This window comes from Callorhinus ursinus, unplaced genomic scaffold, assembly GCF_003265705.2.
Source record: "Callorhinus ursinus isolate GAN/ISIS: 27379988/994484 unplaced genomic scaffold, GSC_fseal_2.0 scaffold6, whole genome shotgun sequence".
Classification (NCBI taxonomy): Eukaryota; Metazoa; Chordata; class Mammalia; order Carnivora; family Otariidae; genus Callorhinus; species Callorhinus ursinus.
Window position 1 is genome coordinate 66,171,891 of NW_027397068.1, and position 16,861 is coordinate 66,188,751.

General features: G+C 37.6%; 1 protein-coding gene across 11 annotated transcripts in view; it reads right to left on the minus strand.

Annotated features, from left to right (window-relative positions):
• The window catches only part of SYNE1 (spectrin repeat containing nuclear envelope protein 1), a 336,369-nt gene that overhangs the window by 157,775 nt on the left and 161,733 nt on the right, over positions 1-16,861 (minus strand). For all 11 annotated transcript variants that reach the window (XM_073894098.1, XM_073894101.1, XM_073894100.1 and 8 more), the window contains 10 exons: positions 16,159-16,418; positions 14,664-14,829; positions 14,164-14,319; positions 11,944-12,096; positions 11,149-11,331; positions 10,099-10,236; positions 5,050-5,235; positions 4,727-4,849; positions 4,279-4,461; positions 3,034-3,177 (listed from right to left, as the gene is read on the minus strand). In XM_073894098.1, the coding sequence (XP_073750199.1) occupies positions 3,034-3,177; positions 4,279-4,461; positions 4,727-4,849; positions 5,050-5,235; positions 10,099-10,236; positions 11,149-11,331; positions 11,944-12,096; positions 14,164-14,319; positions 14,664-14,829; positions 16,159-16,418 (1,692 nt within the window). The remainder of the gene's footprint in view (positions 1-3,033; positions 3,178-4,278; positions 4,462-4,726; positions 4,850-5,049; positions 5,236-10,098; positions 10,237-11,148; positions 11,332-11,943; positions 12,097-14,163; positions 14,320-14,663; positions 14,830-16,158; positions 16,419-16,861) is intronic.

A 16,861-nucleotide genomic window follows, 5' to 3' on the forward strand; every position in this document is an offset into this window, starting at 1 on the left:
TGTATGTTTATATGTATATGTGTAGGTATATATACACAGACGCATGTATGTATCATTTTGTTTCTCCCCTCCCAGCCAAAACTGACTAAATGAAAGGAAAAACAACCCAGCAAAACTCAGCCAGTAGCCTGTCTTCTTGACTTCTATAGCACGATAATTTTTCAAGCATGAATTTAAAAAGTAGAAATCATCACTTCTTTAACTTTTAGAGCTGCAGGTACTTAATTAAACCTAATAGGGTTTTTTTTTTAATAGTGATTAAACAGCTACTTACTATTTCTGACCTAGTGCCCAATACATGGTTACTCTATTTTAATTAGCATGCACATATAGAAGACATCTACCAACTCAATGGACTTCTTGAATTCTATGTTTTCATAGGACAAATCGCTAAGCTTTCTTAATGGCTTGCCTCATTGGGGTAGATTTGAAGAATCTTTGTGAAATAGCATTAGTTTTAGTCCCTCTCCTTTTCCGCCTACATGGATGGCTGTGTCCCCTCCTGCTATACCCTGCAAAGGTGTGTGCCCGTGCTGACAGTAGACACCACCCATCTCCTAAACTGGAGTTCTCAACTTTATTGTGCATAAAACTCATTTGGGTTGTTTGTTAACAACGAAATTCTGGTCTCCACAAAGGATTTTGATTTACTAGGCATTTTATACTTATCCCATATGACTCCCTTGGAGAAATAGCTCTTTAGAACTTTCTTCTGTAAGACTAAAACCTGTCTATATCATAATAACTTTGTGGGCTGGTGATTAAATCTGCTAAATTAAAATGGAGCCCCACTGGCTTAATGCATTCCCTATTCTCAGGAAGCATATGTATTTTTAATTTTTACTGGATATTTCTGAAAATGATTACAAAGGATGAGCATAAAGAGGTGGGAATTTCAGATACAGTGGCTGTTGTGAGTACAGTGGCTACCCCTCTGTGGGCAGTCTCCTGCACTCCGGAGAAGGCCTTGTATGTTAGGTAAAAAGCAAAGAGCCTGAGTATTCTCTCCTATGATTTAAAAGTGGCAAGATAATTTTTTTCAGCTTAAATGCAGCATTTAAAAAATTACAGAAAAAAATGTGAATTCCTTAGAAATGAATAAATTATCAATTATTTTTATGAGTTAAAGTTATCCTTCTAGTTACTAGATTCACCTCAAAATTGAAATTACATTAAAAGCCGGCTGAAAATACACGAAAAAGCAGCCTTCCACATTCTTATGGTAAATCAGGCTTTCTCCACTGAGCACTTCCCTTCCTGTGTTTGTTTTATATGCACAATGAGTCTCACACAGGACTATGCCATTGTTATTATGAACATGTATTCTAAATCACATGGGAAAACTTACAAATGTCTACACTCATGTTTAGAACTGGAAAGAGAAAATGTGACAAAATGAATGTATCACTGAACAGGAGCCTGGAGGACAGTCTACAGATGACTGTGCTCAGAGCCAACTCTGGGACCCTGGGCAAGTCATTTATTTTCCTGGACCATCATTCTTCTCTTCTATGCAATAAGGTAGCCCAAAGAGTTTCTGCTGCAGGGGAAAAAATCATGGAATTTGAGGCCACAGATACTGGCTTAGAATCTGGTTTCTATCAGTTACTAGATTTGGGAGCTTGGGAAGTCACAAAAATCAGTTTCTGTTTTCTTATCAATATAATGGAGATGATTAGAAAAAAAATCCTTACCTCACAGTGGTGTTATAAAAGATAATGTAACAACTTTGTAAACTTTAAAAAACTAAAAAAAAAACTGTAGTAATTATAATTATTGTTATTTTAGACAAGATTTTTAAAATATACACTTTCTGTACTATGAGAGAAAAGTTGTTACAACAAAATACTGGATCTTATAAAATGACATTTAAAATAGTTTCAAAATTAATTTGTAATATATAGCCTAATGTATGAATTATATAAACAGTGGTTTCAAATATTTGCATAACATATTTTCACTTAACCAATGGCATAAGAAAATCAATAGTTAACATAGATGATATGTACAGTGCAGAAGTAAATGTAAGTGGGATGTTTGTTTACATCATTTTGTAAATCATATATAAATGTAAGTACTGATGCACTGGACATATCAAGAAATTAAAGAATTGCATTTGGAGAGTAGGTAGTGAGATATTTCATCCTTCAAAGGCAACAATTGAATCTTCTGAGAAACTCACTATGATACTTGGCTTGGAAAAATGGTTTGTTGCTTTTACGACAACAAAGTTAAAACAGAGTAGATGAAGAATAAATATCCACCTTTGGCACAGAGAAATAAGACACCCTTCCCTGCCCTTTTGCTTACCCCAATGCATGATGCTATGAGCCAGTCCCCAAGGGAAAGAGTAAATGTGAGCCATATAGGAATTGACAGGTCAGAAGAGATTCACCGGTAGGTATCAATGGGCCAAGACACTTAAGGTCTATGATCTCTGAGACCAAATCTGCACAAGGAGTGTTCAAGTCCTAAGTTATAAATTCACTATAAATATGAAGTTATAAATTCAAGAAAGAAGGCATATTTGAAAATGGTGAAGATGCTAACAGACACAATCTGGAAATCAGCAAAACAACATGGACCATACTCTGATTTTGGTGGAAGCAAATGAAATAACCTGTATTTGAAAAAGAAAATGATTTTGTTTTTCACATGAAATGTTTCTTCTTTTTGAAGAAAGTGATCAAAGCAGCAAGGCTTTGAGCATTGCTGTTTCTAGCAGGCTTTGAATACCAAGTGGACTATGTTTTGGTGTAATTAACTGTGAGAATTTTGGGTGCAGGAGACAATTGGTGGATCCCAGGTGAGATATGTCATCAGCAACATGTAAAGAGGTTTTGGCCTTAAGGGGAAGACTCAGGCTCCTGGGTCTTGGAAAGGATCAGCAAATGTAGTGCTCAAAATGCAAAGACAGTCAGAGAGGCTCCCCAAGAACTGAGCACACTGTGTACGGGACAGGGAAAACTTTTCTCGGTGATTCACTAGAAACCAATTACATGTCCTCAGCAAGCACCTGTGTTCCTGTCTCACCTCATGCCGAGAAATCTGGGCCTGCAGCTCCTGGATATTACTGGTGGCCACAGGTTTGTCCTCAATTTCTCTGTGAGCTCCTTCTATAAGCTCCTGAAGGTGTTGCATTTCTTGTTCATACTGTTCATACTGCACCACAGCCTCCTTTTTGAAAGAGGAAAAAAAAAAAAACAACACACAATTATCTTTCTGTATCAATAACTATGGGAATCATCCTGTGCTGCTGTTTACAGTGTTAACTGGTATTTAGCTGTGTGTCTAGGGAATAAAGAAATGATGGGTAAAATCCCTGGATGACTCAGTCCTCAAGTTTATGCAGATATTTCAAAGACTTCTCTCTAAAATAGTTTGCTAAGATTATCAACTGACTCAAAATAGCTAAGTGGCTAGATCCTCTCTCTTCCCCTATTCATGTTGTCCTGAAAATGGCAATGTTATGGTCAGAACAATGTTGTGGTGGGAAGCAGTATGAAAAACATGATTGCTTCATTTTTCCATATAAGAAATACTAAATATATATATGTAAGGCACTTGTCTAAATGCTGGGGTGGAAGACAAAAAAATGAAGTAAGCATGACTTCTATCCTCAGGAATTTACTATGTAACAAATTACAAGATAATTCAAGGAGCAAAAATAGTTGAACAAGTTGACCATTAACTATTTAATGAGCAGATATGTATGCAATTTTTGGATAAAGCAGGTAAAGTATTAGTTGAAAGGAGATATGAGGTGAAGAGTGTCATTCCTGCCTAGTAAATGATTTTTCTCTTATCAGCTAAAGAGATTAAGAGTTAAACACATGGGTGTACTTTTCAGGCAAGGAAATGCATTTGGTGCATCAATAAGCTGAAATATGAAAAAAGAATTCTGTAAAATATGCTAGCAGTAAAGGCATTTTACAAGGCTTTAGAGGATTCTCAGATGGATAATAAGAGATAAAAATATATGACTGAAGACAAAATTAACCTTTATAAGTTGTTCTTTACTAAAATATATTGCTCAAAGATAGTGTTCACCAAAGGATATTTTTTATAGAGCTTTCCCAGGCTTTTGTGGGTGATCCAAATGATAGCATTTCATCTCCTTATTTTATATAAGCACAACAATCTGTCAAATTTAACACTCTGGATGTGTTTTGATGGCTGAGCCCACACAATGCTAAGAAAAGAAGCCCATGACTCATTAGCCGTTGCTCTGCCGGCGCGGGGACGGCAGGCTCCTGCGGCAGGTATAGGAGCACATGCCTGCATGAGGTTGCACTGCTGGATGGCGGTGTGCTGTAATCGGCTCGCCTCCTCCTGCAGGTGCAGAGCGGCATGGCAGAGCGGCAAGCTGGTGACCACCTCCTCGGGGATCCGGAGTGCGCTCTGGCAGATCTGCACAGCGTGGACCTTTGGCTTGAGTGACTCCATCTCAGACAACAAGTGCTGAAAGTACAAGTTCACATTTTACATTTTGTAAAGCACAGGAAAATCGTGTATTTTAATAGCTCATTTCATAAGCCAGAGACGTTTACTAAATTACAGCTCTGTCACGTGTCATAAACATTTTCCAAGGAATTTTTCTTTAATGTATAGAGTACTAAGACTGTAACTGAGTTTAAAAATCATTTTTCCTCACTATCATCCTTTTTTTGTTTGTTTGTTTAAATATAGCTCCCTAACTCATTTCCTCTGAATTATTTTTGCTTACCAGTCGATGAGAAAGTTGCTCCTTGAGACTAAGACGTCCGACTTCTGCAGAAGTCAAGGTTGTCTGGGCTTGCTCCAAAGCAACTTGTAAGTTTTTTAGCTCGGTTTCAAATTTTTTCATATCCTACAGAGTAAAAGCAGTATGAATGTCAGTATATAGGCACTTGAAGTTCAAAGTCATAGAAGAGTAACATCGCAGTCAAGAAGGCATTATCAGAGGTTAAGTACTACATCTCCACTATAAAACCACCATTTTTTTAAATGATAGACTTTCCAATTATTATTATTATTATTATTATTATTATTATTATTGTTATATTTTACCTTGGCAGCATCTTGGAGATTCTGCAAACGAATTTTGATCATCTGTTGCAGCTCCTCAGACTCCCGTCCCAGTTCTGCCACTTGCTGAGACATTTTTTCTGTGAAGTACACACTAGCGAGGTATTGTAATTTCTCAATCATCGCTTCCAGATTGCTGTGAATTTCTTCAGATTCTTCTAGCATGGTCTAGAGAGAATTATCAATATTCATGACATTGACAGGTAGGCAGAGATAGACATTTAGGTACTCAATCTGGTGTGATATAAGACCGTCAGACTAGAAGAGAGTGAGATGTTGTTATCCACAGTTCTCATGCTCACTATGGAGGTTCTGTGTGTCTTATTGTGTTTAACCTTCACACCCCTGTGCCTACTCCCTACCTACTCTTATCCCCATTTCACAGAAAAAGAAATCAAAGTTTAGGAACTGTCAACTGTTTGCCAAGGCCAAATGTTAAGTGTTGGATCTTAAGGCTCATGCTCTCTCTACTGCTCCAAGCTGCTCCCTGGTGAGGGTCAGGACATGAGCATCCCAGAGCATCAATGCTCTGACATGTTGGGCATCTTTGTCAGGTTGCTGAACCTACTTTTTTCTCATATTTAAACTGAAGAGATGCCTTTCAGCTCTCATTTTCTAAGATCTGAGATGCTTATTGATCTAAGAAATGAAAATAACACAAGAGCATTACAAACAAAAACCTTTGAACACTTTCTTTAGTGAGGCAAAGGTGGTAGAAGCAACTTGAGATACCAAGAGGAATAAAACACAGCCCTCATCGTTCAGGATAGTATCATCTAGTGGGACTAATAATACAAATGGATTGTTAACCACATAATACACATCATAGGAGTAGAGTGAAAGAGTAGAAAGGTTAAAGATGACAGAAATGAGACACACTCCTACTTGCAGGAAGACTGGGAGAAGGAAGAGCATAAGTAAAGGAACAGAGGTGAGTGAGCACAAAATGTGCAGTTACTGGGATATGTGATGTACAAAGAGGAAAAATGGGAGCTGGGACATTATTCTTAGGCAATAGATCTTTATTTTTTTTAAATAAAGTACAGTTTTTTTCCTCATGAGGAATGCTATATATATATATATGCATATATGTATATACATACATATATGTATATATGCATATATGCATATATGTATATACATACATGCATATATATACTAAAGCTTAGAAAATATTGAAAATATAAAGAAGAAAATAAAATACTCTATAATATGTCAGAGAAAACTTTAAATAGGAGATAACTACTGTTACATTTGGGTATATTTTTAGGTAATTGAGATCATAATATATGTACACTATTCCATCTTTCTTTTCCACCTGACTTTAGAACACATGCATTCTCTCTGTGTACTGTTTTTGGCTAAACACGGGCAGCCTAGCAACGTCCACAATAGCCAAACTGTGGAAAGAGCCAAGATGTCCATCGACAGATGAATGGATAAAGAAGATGTGGTATATATACACAATGGAATATTATGCAGCCATCAAAAGGAATGAAATCTTGCCATTTGCAACGATGTGGATGGAACTGGAGGGTGTTATGCTGAGCGAAATAAGTCAATCAGAGAAAGATATGTATCATATGACCTCACTGATATGAGGAATTCTTAATCTCAGGAAACAAACTGAGGTTTGCTGGAGTGGTGGGGGGTGGGAGGGATGGGGTGGCTGGGTGATAGACATTGGGAAGGGTATGTGCTATGGTGAGTGCTGTGAATTGTGCAAGACTGCTGAATCACAGATCTGTACTTCTGAAACAAATAATACATTATATGTTAAAAAAAAAAAAAAGAAAGAAGAAGAAGATAGCAGGAGGGGAAGAATGAAGGGGGTGGAAATTGGAGGGGGAGATGAGCCATGAGAGACGATGGACTCTGAAAAACAAACTGAGGGTTCTAGAGGGGAGGGGGTGGGAGGATGGGTTAGCCTGGTGATGGGTATTAAAGAGGGCACGTTCTACATGCAGCACTGGGTGTTATACACAAACAATGAATCATGGATCACTATATCAAAAAAAAACACGGGCAGCCTGAACTAAGGCAGGTAAGGAAGAACTCCTCAAAAGAGTGTCTATAGGCTGAGTTCTCTCCTGAGCTTCCGAGAGACCCACAGACAGGCGGTATCCCGCATCCCTGAGGCACTCAGCTCACCCACCTGCCCAAGTCAAAACACCTGGGAGTTGTCCATGGCTCCTCCCTCTCTTTCACCCATATCCAAGAGTCTCCAGAGTCCAGAATTCTAGCTCAGTGATAGTCCTCGATTCTGTCTTCTCTCAGCCTCCAAAGAGGGACCCTGTCACTCTCTGTCCTAACACTGAAGCCAACTTCCACGCTGTCTCACCTTCATAGTCTGTTTTCCACAGGCTGCTAAATCATCTTTCTTAAAATACAAGCCTGAATTTGTCGCTTGCCTGAAGAATATCTGTCAAAAGCTTCGGAGGGACTGTAAGGTAAAGCCCAAGTTCTTAACAGGGCTTTTGATCTTTTTTCTTCTCTCTCTGTTCTTACCTCTTAAGCTTCTTTCCAGCTCTCCTCCACACCTCCCCGTAGTGTCCCCTCTACTGCACCAGAGCACCCTTCACTCTTACTACTGGGATTTCAACATGCATTTTTGTCTAAAATCCATTTCACACAAGTAGGCAGCCTGTCATTCAGGACTCAGGCCGGACTGACTTTTTCGTGAGAAGGCCTCCTTTAACTTCCCCTAGACCCCAAGCAGTGTGGGTGGAGCATGCTCCTATGGGCTCCCTCAGCACTTTGATCCCTCATTTCCTGCACTTATCACACTGTTTATAATTGTCTAGATCTGTCTTGTGCCTCTTTTATCAACTCCCTGGGGCAAGAACAGGGAATATTCTTTGTATTTTAAATTCCTAGCTTTGGAAAGAAAGCATTCTATAAATGTTTGCTGAATAAATAAATGAGTGCAGGACCTACTTAAAAAAAAAAAAGCCTTGATGGTCATTTTAAAGACTACATTTATACTCTATTATATCCAAAATGTCATTCAGAAAAGTGACTAGCCATTTTCTTTAAAATTCCACTATAGGGGCATCTAGGTGCCTCAGTTATGATCTCAGGGTCCTAGGTCCTCAGTCACCTCTGCCTTTGGCTCAGGTCATGATCTCAGGGTCCTATGAAAGAGCCCCATGTTGGACTCCCTGCTCAGCGGGGAGCCTGCTTCTCCCTCTCCCTCTGCCTCTCCCCTCTGCTCCTGCTCACTCTCTCTCTCAAATAAATAAATAAAATCTTAAAAAAGAAATTCCACTATAGGGCACCTGGGTGGCTCAGTCGGTTAAGTGTCCAACCCTGGGTTTCAGCTTAATTCATAATCTCAGGGTCATGAGATCAAGCCCTGTGTCAGTCTCCACGCTCAGCATGGAGTCCCCTTGAGATACTTTCCCCCTTTCTCCCTCCCCCTCTACTCACCCCCCCAACTCCCCCACCCTGGCTCACACTTTCTCTCTCTCAAATGAATAAATAAAATCTTTAAAAAACAAAATTCCAGTATAGTTATTAATACCACATATTTTCTACATTTTGGATTATGGAGTAGTAACATTTTGATGATCATGATACATTTTGCCAATTGTTTTTCAAAAAGTTTTTAACAAGTAACCTTCAGAGTTGAGAGTTCTCACTTCTTTAAATATGAACCTCAAATAACTTTTTTTTTTTTTAAAGATTTTACTTGAAAGAGAAAGACAACAAGAGAGGGAACACAAGTCGGGGGAGTGGGAAAGGGAGAAGCAGGCTTCCCACGGAGCAGGGAGCCCCATGTGGGGCTCGATCCCAGGACCCTGGGATCATGACCAGAGCTGAAGGCAGACGCTTAACAACTGAGCCACCCGGGCACCCCATCAAATAACTTCCAAATGGTGTTAATTTGATAGAGTGCTCTCTCTTTAAATTTTCATTTCTAGATTTCTAATGAGGTTGAATATTTTTTTAATTGTTTACAACCCATTGTAACTTAAGTCTTGTCTTGAGTGGTATAAGAATGATTCCAGAAGGGTATGCAAGATCGATTAGAAAAGAACGATTATGTACATAGGGAAATTAATTAGCATTTGTTAGAGCATTCCAATAAGGAGAAAATGGGGCTTTGATCTAGAAACTTGTCCATAGGAATGGAAAAGCAAATGATTTAAAAGATATGGGTATACATAAATCAGAATAAAAGAGAGAGAATCTAAAATACTTCAGGATATCCATGTAACTAAGTAAAAATCATTCTGTATTGTATTGTAAGCTAACTGGGCTACTAGATATTTGTACTAATTCAAGCTAAAGATAATGAAAGGATGAAATAATTTCCTGGATGATATAACCAGAAGAGAACTTCCGGAAATGAAGTAATGCAGCCACCATGTGATATGGACTCTTTGCTCCTTTCCAGCTGACCCCTGCTTCCTCTGGAAAGCCAGACAACCAAGACGAGGCGGGATGCTGAGAAGGAGGCACCCATGTGGCACGTAGTGAGCTTGATATCTGCACATATGTTAAACCATTTGACCCTCCTAATAATTCTGCAATATAAGTACCATTTACATCTCCATCTTATTGATGAGAAAACTGAATTCAGAGAGGCAAAATAGTTTGTTCCAAATCACACAGCCCTAAATAACAGAGCTTGGTTTTCCCATCAGTCTGACTCTGGAGCCTATAATCTTTCCACATGTCACATCTCTTCCTGGGGAAGAATTTCCCACCATATCCCTGCAAGTGATTGTTTCAAAGAAGCTGCAAAAAAAGAGAGACCTGTATCTGGCTGATTATTTGGGGTCTTGGAGAAAGAAAAGTCTAGGGGAGATAGAGGATATTTATTTATTTATATAGTCTAATGAAATCTTATGGGTAGCCACTTTCTTACAAACCTTCGGACAAGTCATTAGGGCTACCTTAGCTTTCTTTTTATCTGGCACCTACAATAATTCTACATCATGGTCCTTTAAATTTTCTGTCAGTCTACCCAGTTAAATCAAATTGCTCTCTAAGTTACTCTTTGAAAATGGTTTTTCCCAAAGTTACCTGATGTAAAACGTATTGTTCTCGAAGTTGGTGTGCCGAATTCCATGTAATCTTTCCATGTACCAACACTTTAGCTTTCTCAATCCACTTCAAAATGAATTCAAGCATTTCATTGTACTCTTCTAAATGTGATGCTGCCTGAAAAATCATTACCATTCAGAGAGCAATTGTAAACTCTGTTTCATGAGCTAGAAATCAGTCTTCTATTTCTCTTTAGATACAATAATCCTAGGGGATCTGTGATATCTAAAGGTATAAACAATCATTTCCTTGTTGAAAACCTGTCAAGGACGTCCGAGTGACTTTAGGATAAAGTCCAAGTCCTTAATATGCTTGAATAACTGTCTTTTAAAAATACTCTCTATTCTCATTTCTTAGTCATCTGTCTAGTTCCTCTCTACCCCTCCTCGCATACTCCACCCTCACTGAATAAGGAGGTTTTGGTACTACAATTCATTAGTTGCCAAGTCATGATTTAGTTTGTCCCTGATTACCCAAAAAACACATCATCAATTTATAAAGATGAATCTACAGTCAACAATTATGATGGATGTGTGACCTGAACCTATTAAGTAAAGGGTAAATGCAAGCATGTATATATATATATGTATATACATATATATCTTATGTCTTACATCTTTATATATTATATATATATCTTATGTCTTACATCTTTAAATATATTATATATATTTTACTTTATATATATATATATATTACTTTAAGATATTTGAATTCACTCCATACTGATTTTGTAAAACATGTTACTGGATTAGTATTCATTTCACAAAATACTTCTCCAGTTGACAAAATATTCATTCCAAAAGTCCATTTATATGACCACATTTGTCAATGAACTTATAATATGGTTTGATATAAAATAAAGGCAAGTTTACATGTGAATTTTAGGAACACAGTGTGGTATGAAATAAGCTACCCTTAAACTACCCTCATCATTGTCAATATTATCTTTTGATTTATTTCCAAAAGAAAAAACAAACACTGAATTTCTGCCTTAGAAGATTTTGATTCCTGGCCTGGAATACATACCTGACCGAGCTTGGAGAGCCGATTCTCAGCCTGCCTAATGGTCTGCTGGTGAAGTTCAGTCAGTTTTCCTATCTTCTTGGCCAGTGGTTTACCCAGTTGGCCATTCTGTTCTGCGAATTTCTGTACTGCTGCATCTAGTTCCATTAATTTTAAATGACAGCCATCTAATTCCTCTCCTAGCACCTAAATGGAAGCCAAAACAAAAGAGCATTAGACTATAGAAAGTAAATTTCTCCAGATTTTCCAAGATCAAGGGTGATATTTTAAATGACTTTTGTAAATGCCAAATATTATAAAGAATAATTCTACTCTGATCAGGTCATTTCTGTTTCTTTGGTTAGAAAGGCAGAGCAGGCAGGATGTTTTGTAACCCTGGTGTTTATTTCCTATGAGGTTAGGATGAGAAGGTTAATGTTTCCTTCTGCCCCACCCAAAAAGGATTCATCACTTAACTCATCAGCAGAGCAAGAACACAGATTTAACCACCAAGACCATCCTTCATTTTGGAATTTTTATACTTATATTCCCAGATCATTATTTGGTCCTTTGACACTCTTCCTTCTTACACACATATGTAGGTACATTTATTAATACACTTCCATTGTAATGATGAAGTGACCTACGCTGTTATGTTTGTAAAATCTCTTACTGCCTGCCTTTACTACCTTGTTTTAATGAAGCTTGCTAATCAAGAAAGCTTTTTTCCCCCCCTCTATATCCCCAAAATAAACTAACTCCAAAACATAGTTAATTCATTCAGTAGCATCTCTTATGTTTCCACTTCTCCTTCCTTACCTTTTGGTCGGTTTTAGCTTGAGCTAAATTATCTGTCTTTGTTCTCAGCTTACTCAGAATAGTTGTGAGATCTTTGGCTATCTTCTGAATTTGCCGGCTGAATTCCTGGCTCATGGCCTTGCTCTGTTCAACTTCTCTTACTTTGTCCTGGATCTAAATAATCAATGAGAACAGCAAAACCAACCATGATTAAAACTGCGTAAGTGCTACTGAAAACCTCAATCTTAAGATGTTGACAAGAGACACTTGAGGGGTTAACACCCCTCTGGCGTTGATGGACTTTGTCAGGCCAGCCACGTGCTGTTACTAGCTCTCACAGCTTTCCAGGCAGCTTTGCTTCCCACCACCTTCATGCCTCCACTGTCCCTTTCTGTTGCTGTTTCAGCAAAGAAACAAGTAATGCATGTACAGTGATCTATGCATCAAACGTTTATAGAATACTCATTACAAATAGCAGTATGTATATAGCTGAGTTTGAATCCTAGGTTCTCCATTTACCAAATTCAGAACACAAATTCCTTTAAACCTTTTTCTCCATAAAATGGAAAACACTTCCAGATCATTGGAAGCATCTGGATTTGTTTCCAAACACCTTTTTATAAGTTAGCTGTTGGTGATCTGTTAACTCCTCTTCCAACTTCCCAAGTACATCCCTATAATATATCAAAAAAGTGTTAAGCACAAGCCATTAAAAACAAAGGGAAAAAAATACAGTTAATGTTTATAAGTTTCAAATGGCTTTGGTTTGATTTGAAAACAGTGATATTATTGCTTATAATAAAATGCTTAAGAGAACACGATAAATATTTTCTTTATATAAGTGAAAAGCACTTTAGAGGAAACATGCCATTAAAAGAATACTTTTTTGGGGCCCCTGGGTGGCTCAGTTGGTTGAGCCTCTAACTCTTCGTTTCAGCTCAGGTCATGATCTCAGAGTTGTGAGATGGAGCCCTGTGTGGACTCCTCGCTCAGCGGGGAGTCTGTTTGAGATTCTCTCTCTCTCTCCCTGTGTTCCTCCCCACCGCTCACGCTTGCTCACTCTCTCTCACATAAATAAATAAATCTTAAAAAAAAAGACTTCTTTGGCCTTCATTATTTTGAGTTGAGTGCCAACGTAAATGAGATGCATGAGAATAACTCTAATATAGAGAAATTTATCCAGAGAAAAAGAAAAATTAAATTTGAACTTTTTTTTTAAGATCTGAACTTTTCCCAGTAGACCTTCCAATGTCTAAGAAGAAAAACCAAATAGGCCAATTAAATACTTAAAATAGAAAATAACATTTTAGTTTAGGTCAATATCATGATGTAGTAGCATTGGATTTTGTTGAAATTTTTAAAACACTTTGTATTATTCACTGGAGGTCCAAAAATGCAGTGCACTTGTATGAACTTTATAATTGCTACAATGTGACACTACTTTCCATTTCATGAGCACTTTAGAATTAGTGGTATATCTTCTCCATAGACTGCTTTCAACTTAATTGTGCTTTAGCATTATGTCACCAAGGAGGTCTTAAAAAGCTATTATGTTTCCATACAGATGCTACAAAAGCTATTTACACTATATGAAAGCATGTCCTCTTTTTGGGACTTAAGATAGAAATCTCCCTCTGATCTCAGTACTATGAATGATTATGTATCTCTTTGTTTAAAAAAAAAATTTGTTTTAAAATTTATAGACATGGATTGGATTACGTGTCACATCTTCTTTGGTCATTGAAAGCTAGAGTTTATTTGAAGGGCTTTCCTCTAGCAACATTATAGGACCCACCAATGTGCATTTTTGGGTAATAACTTCCTCCCTGGCTTTACCTTATTTTTTTACTTTGATTTTCCCTTTTTTCAAATATCTTCACCTACTTAACTTATATTTTGCTGAACTGAAATAACAGCTAGAAGAGTACCTGGCAGGTCCTGAGTACTCAAAAAATTTTTGTTGAATACATGAAATAATAGCTTTTAAAAAATTTTGTCATCTATTTTAGAAAAAGGTGAAGTAGGTAAGATTTTTAATTGCATAACATTATTGTTCATATCTGTGCTCATCTGATATGTTTCTTGCCTACAAATAAGACCTCTAATTTAATATTGTTGTTTTATACTGATATGTTTTTAACTGTTTCCATGAAGACAGGATTGTGAAAATCAAGAACTCTCAAACAAAAGTACTGAGCCTCTGAAAGAATGGAAAGGCATACTTTGTGCGCCGAGGTTTACCTGATCATGGATAGTTCCCAGGTCCAGTGCCACCTCAGCGAACTGAAGGGACAGTTCAGGAGGTAAGATGGAGTAAAGACCCAGGTACTTATTCTTCTGATCTTCAGTCATTTTCTCAATGTTCTGTCGGTGATTTGTGGCTTCTGTTAGGAGAATCTAAAAAAATGATCAAAATTAGAAGCTTCTGGGAGCCTGATAGGGAAATTCATTTTTCTGGGTACAGAGACAAGACTATGTATTGTTTATCAATATATGAAGTGTGGACTTAGAGAAACATCTTAAAAAAAAAAAACCTCAAGCCTTCCCTTAGTCTCTGGGGAGAAGCGTGTCCCCTTTATACAGAACAAAAGAAAGTCCCTTGAAATAATACTAAAAGCCTTTTATATGTTACATTGCTGAAAAATTTTAATTCAATACTCACTAAATATAAACAAACATATCTCATTAAAATCAGGACATTTTTAAAATGATGGGTATAGGGAATAAGAAGAGTTTGGTACCTGAAGTTCTTCAAGTTGAGCATCTATTTCTATTGTTGGATTCCCCAAATATTCCTTTGTTTCCTGAAACCAAGATTTCACCAAATTGATTTGAGTCTCCACAACTTCTCGCTCCTTTAGCTCTTGCTTTACCACCTTTCCGTTACTCTTCACTTTGTCCTGCATGCTTCAGAAACATTAAAGGGAGAAACCAGAAGAGGATTTGATGTGAAAGGAAGTCCCTAATCAATGACATAATATTATCAAAAACAGACATTAAAAAAAGTAAAGCCTCATATCCTTTTTTGCAGGCAAAGACACTTCCCCAAATTCTGAGATAATGTTCAGTAACACTTAAGCCAAGTACAACAGAAGAATATATGTCATATTAAGTCAATGATTTATCCCTGGAACACTGAGAGTTGACATACTCCCAAGCCACTAAATTGCAATGAATTTTCCTGTCTTAAACAATTGGAGATTGTTTATTTATTTCCTCTTTGGAAGTCTACTCAAATGGTGCAGAATCATCAGCACTTCAAAGTAATGTGTAATTGGAATGTTTGTGGCTATTAGAAGCCAGTCTCTAAACAAAGTATCAAGCTTTAGAAATTTGGCAGTTAATAATGTTCAACATCCAAACTATAAGTTTTTATTTGAATTGACAAAAGTTTGGTAAAAAAGTTTAAATAAGCGAAGTCAGATTATCCTGAATTCATCTATAAGTAGAAGAGAGGAATATAGGCTATGGGTGAGTAATATTAGTTAATACAGGGTAAAATCACCTATTGACATTTCTTCCTCTGGCTCAATGAGTGATTCAGGCTGGTTACACATCAAGATTAACTTTCTCTTTCCGCTAAGTTCATTATCAGTAAATAGCTATTATTTATCTGGACTTTGATATTACCCTTGTTCTGATCTCCCTGCCCTCCAAGTTAGCCAATGAATTATCAAGCTTTATCAAAATGAAGTTTTCAATAGCTCTCACCTGTTCACCTTTCAAGCTTCATTTCTCAGGAATTGCCCTGTCGCCCAACCGCTCCTTGAAAGTAACATGCTCACATCCAAGCTTTCTTACATTGTATTCCCCTGTGGGCTAACCTCTCCTCCCACTTCACTGCCTAGCTCGAGCCTGCCCAGTCTTCAGCATAAGCACCCCTCCTGAAGGGAAGCCTTCCTTGATTCCTCTCCTAGAGGTGCTGCATACGCCCTTACCACTCTTTCCATGCTCTGCCGAAATGCTTCTGTAGTTGTCGGTCTCTGTTGTTTGAGTGTAAACCTCAGAGACTGAATTCTGTATGGCTCATCACTATATTTCTAAATACTACTAGGATGTATTTTTCAGATAAATAACTTGAAGAGTTAAGAAAAATGAAAAGCAGGGATGAAGGGAACAGTTTCCCACGTTTTTAAGGTGGCATGATGGGAGCATCCCCAGGCTCTAATACTACGCTTATCCCTCTGGGTCATGACCAAGTTTAGTAACAGAGAATGAAAGCAAGTCTATGCTTACTTCAGGCACCGATCTTGCATTGCCGTGATCTCCTGGACAATAGACGGCTCTTCTCCAGGGGACAGCGTGGCTCCATCCTGGAGCATGCTCAGTGCTTGCTGCCGCAGCAGACCTAAGGCCAGCTGCTGCTGGTCCAGCTCCAGAACGAGTGTGTCATGATGGTCGAGAAGAGTGAAGAGTTCTGCTTTTGAGGCTTTCTCTGCAGAACTGTCCGGTAATTTATCTCGCAGCTGATCAATCATTTCCTTGGCTTTTGTAACCTGAGGACAAATGTATATACTGTGAAGATCAAAAATAAACTGAAAAGACAGAGCAATTCCAATAAATGGCACATTTGACCCAAAGTCACTGAGGCACATTAAAGATGACGGCATAAACTCTAAATTTCAGGGACTAGACATGAACAATCTCCTTAACATGAAAGGGAAGATTTCTGGGTTTTAAGATTTAATCTCAAAATAATAGGGCTATCAGAGACTGCATAACATAGAAAAGGTTTTTTTTTTAAATAAACAGATAAAAGAAAAACTTTCCAATATTTATGTTAACATAAATATGTGCCTTTGAGTCATTAAGGATGATATGGTTTAAAATACTGAAGCCTACTTAAAAGATAAAAGGAATTAAATACAGGATTTTGGAAATTCCCGCTCATTTTCATGGCAAAGAAAGTATTTTATACTTTTTCAGGGCCAGGTAAGAA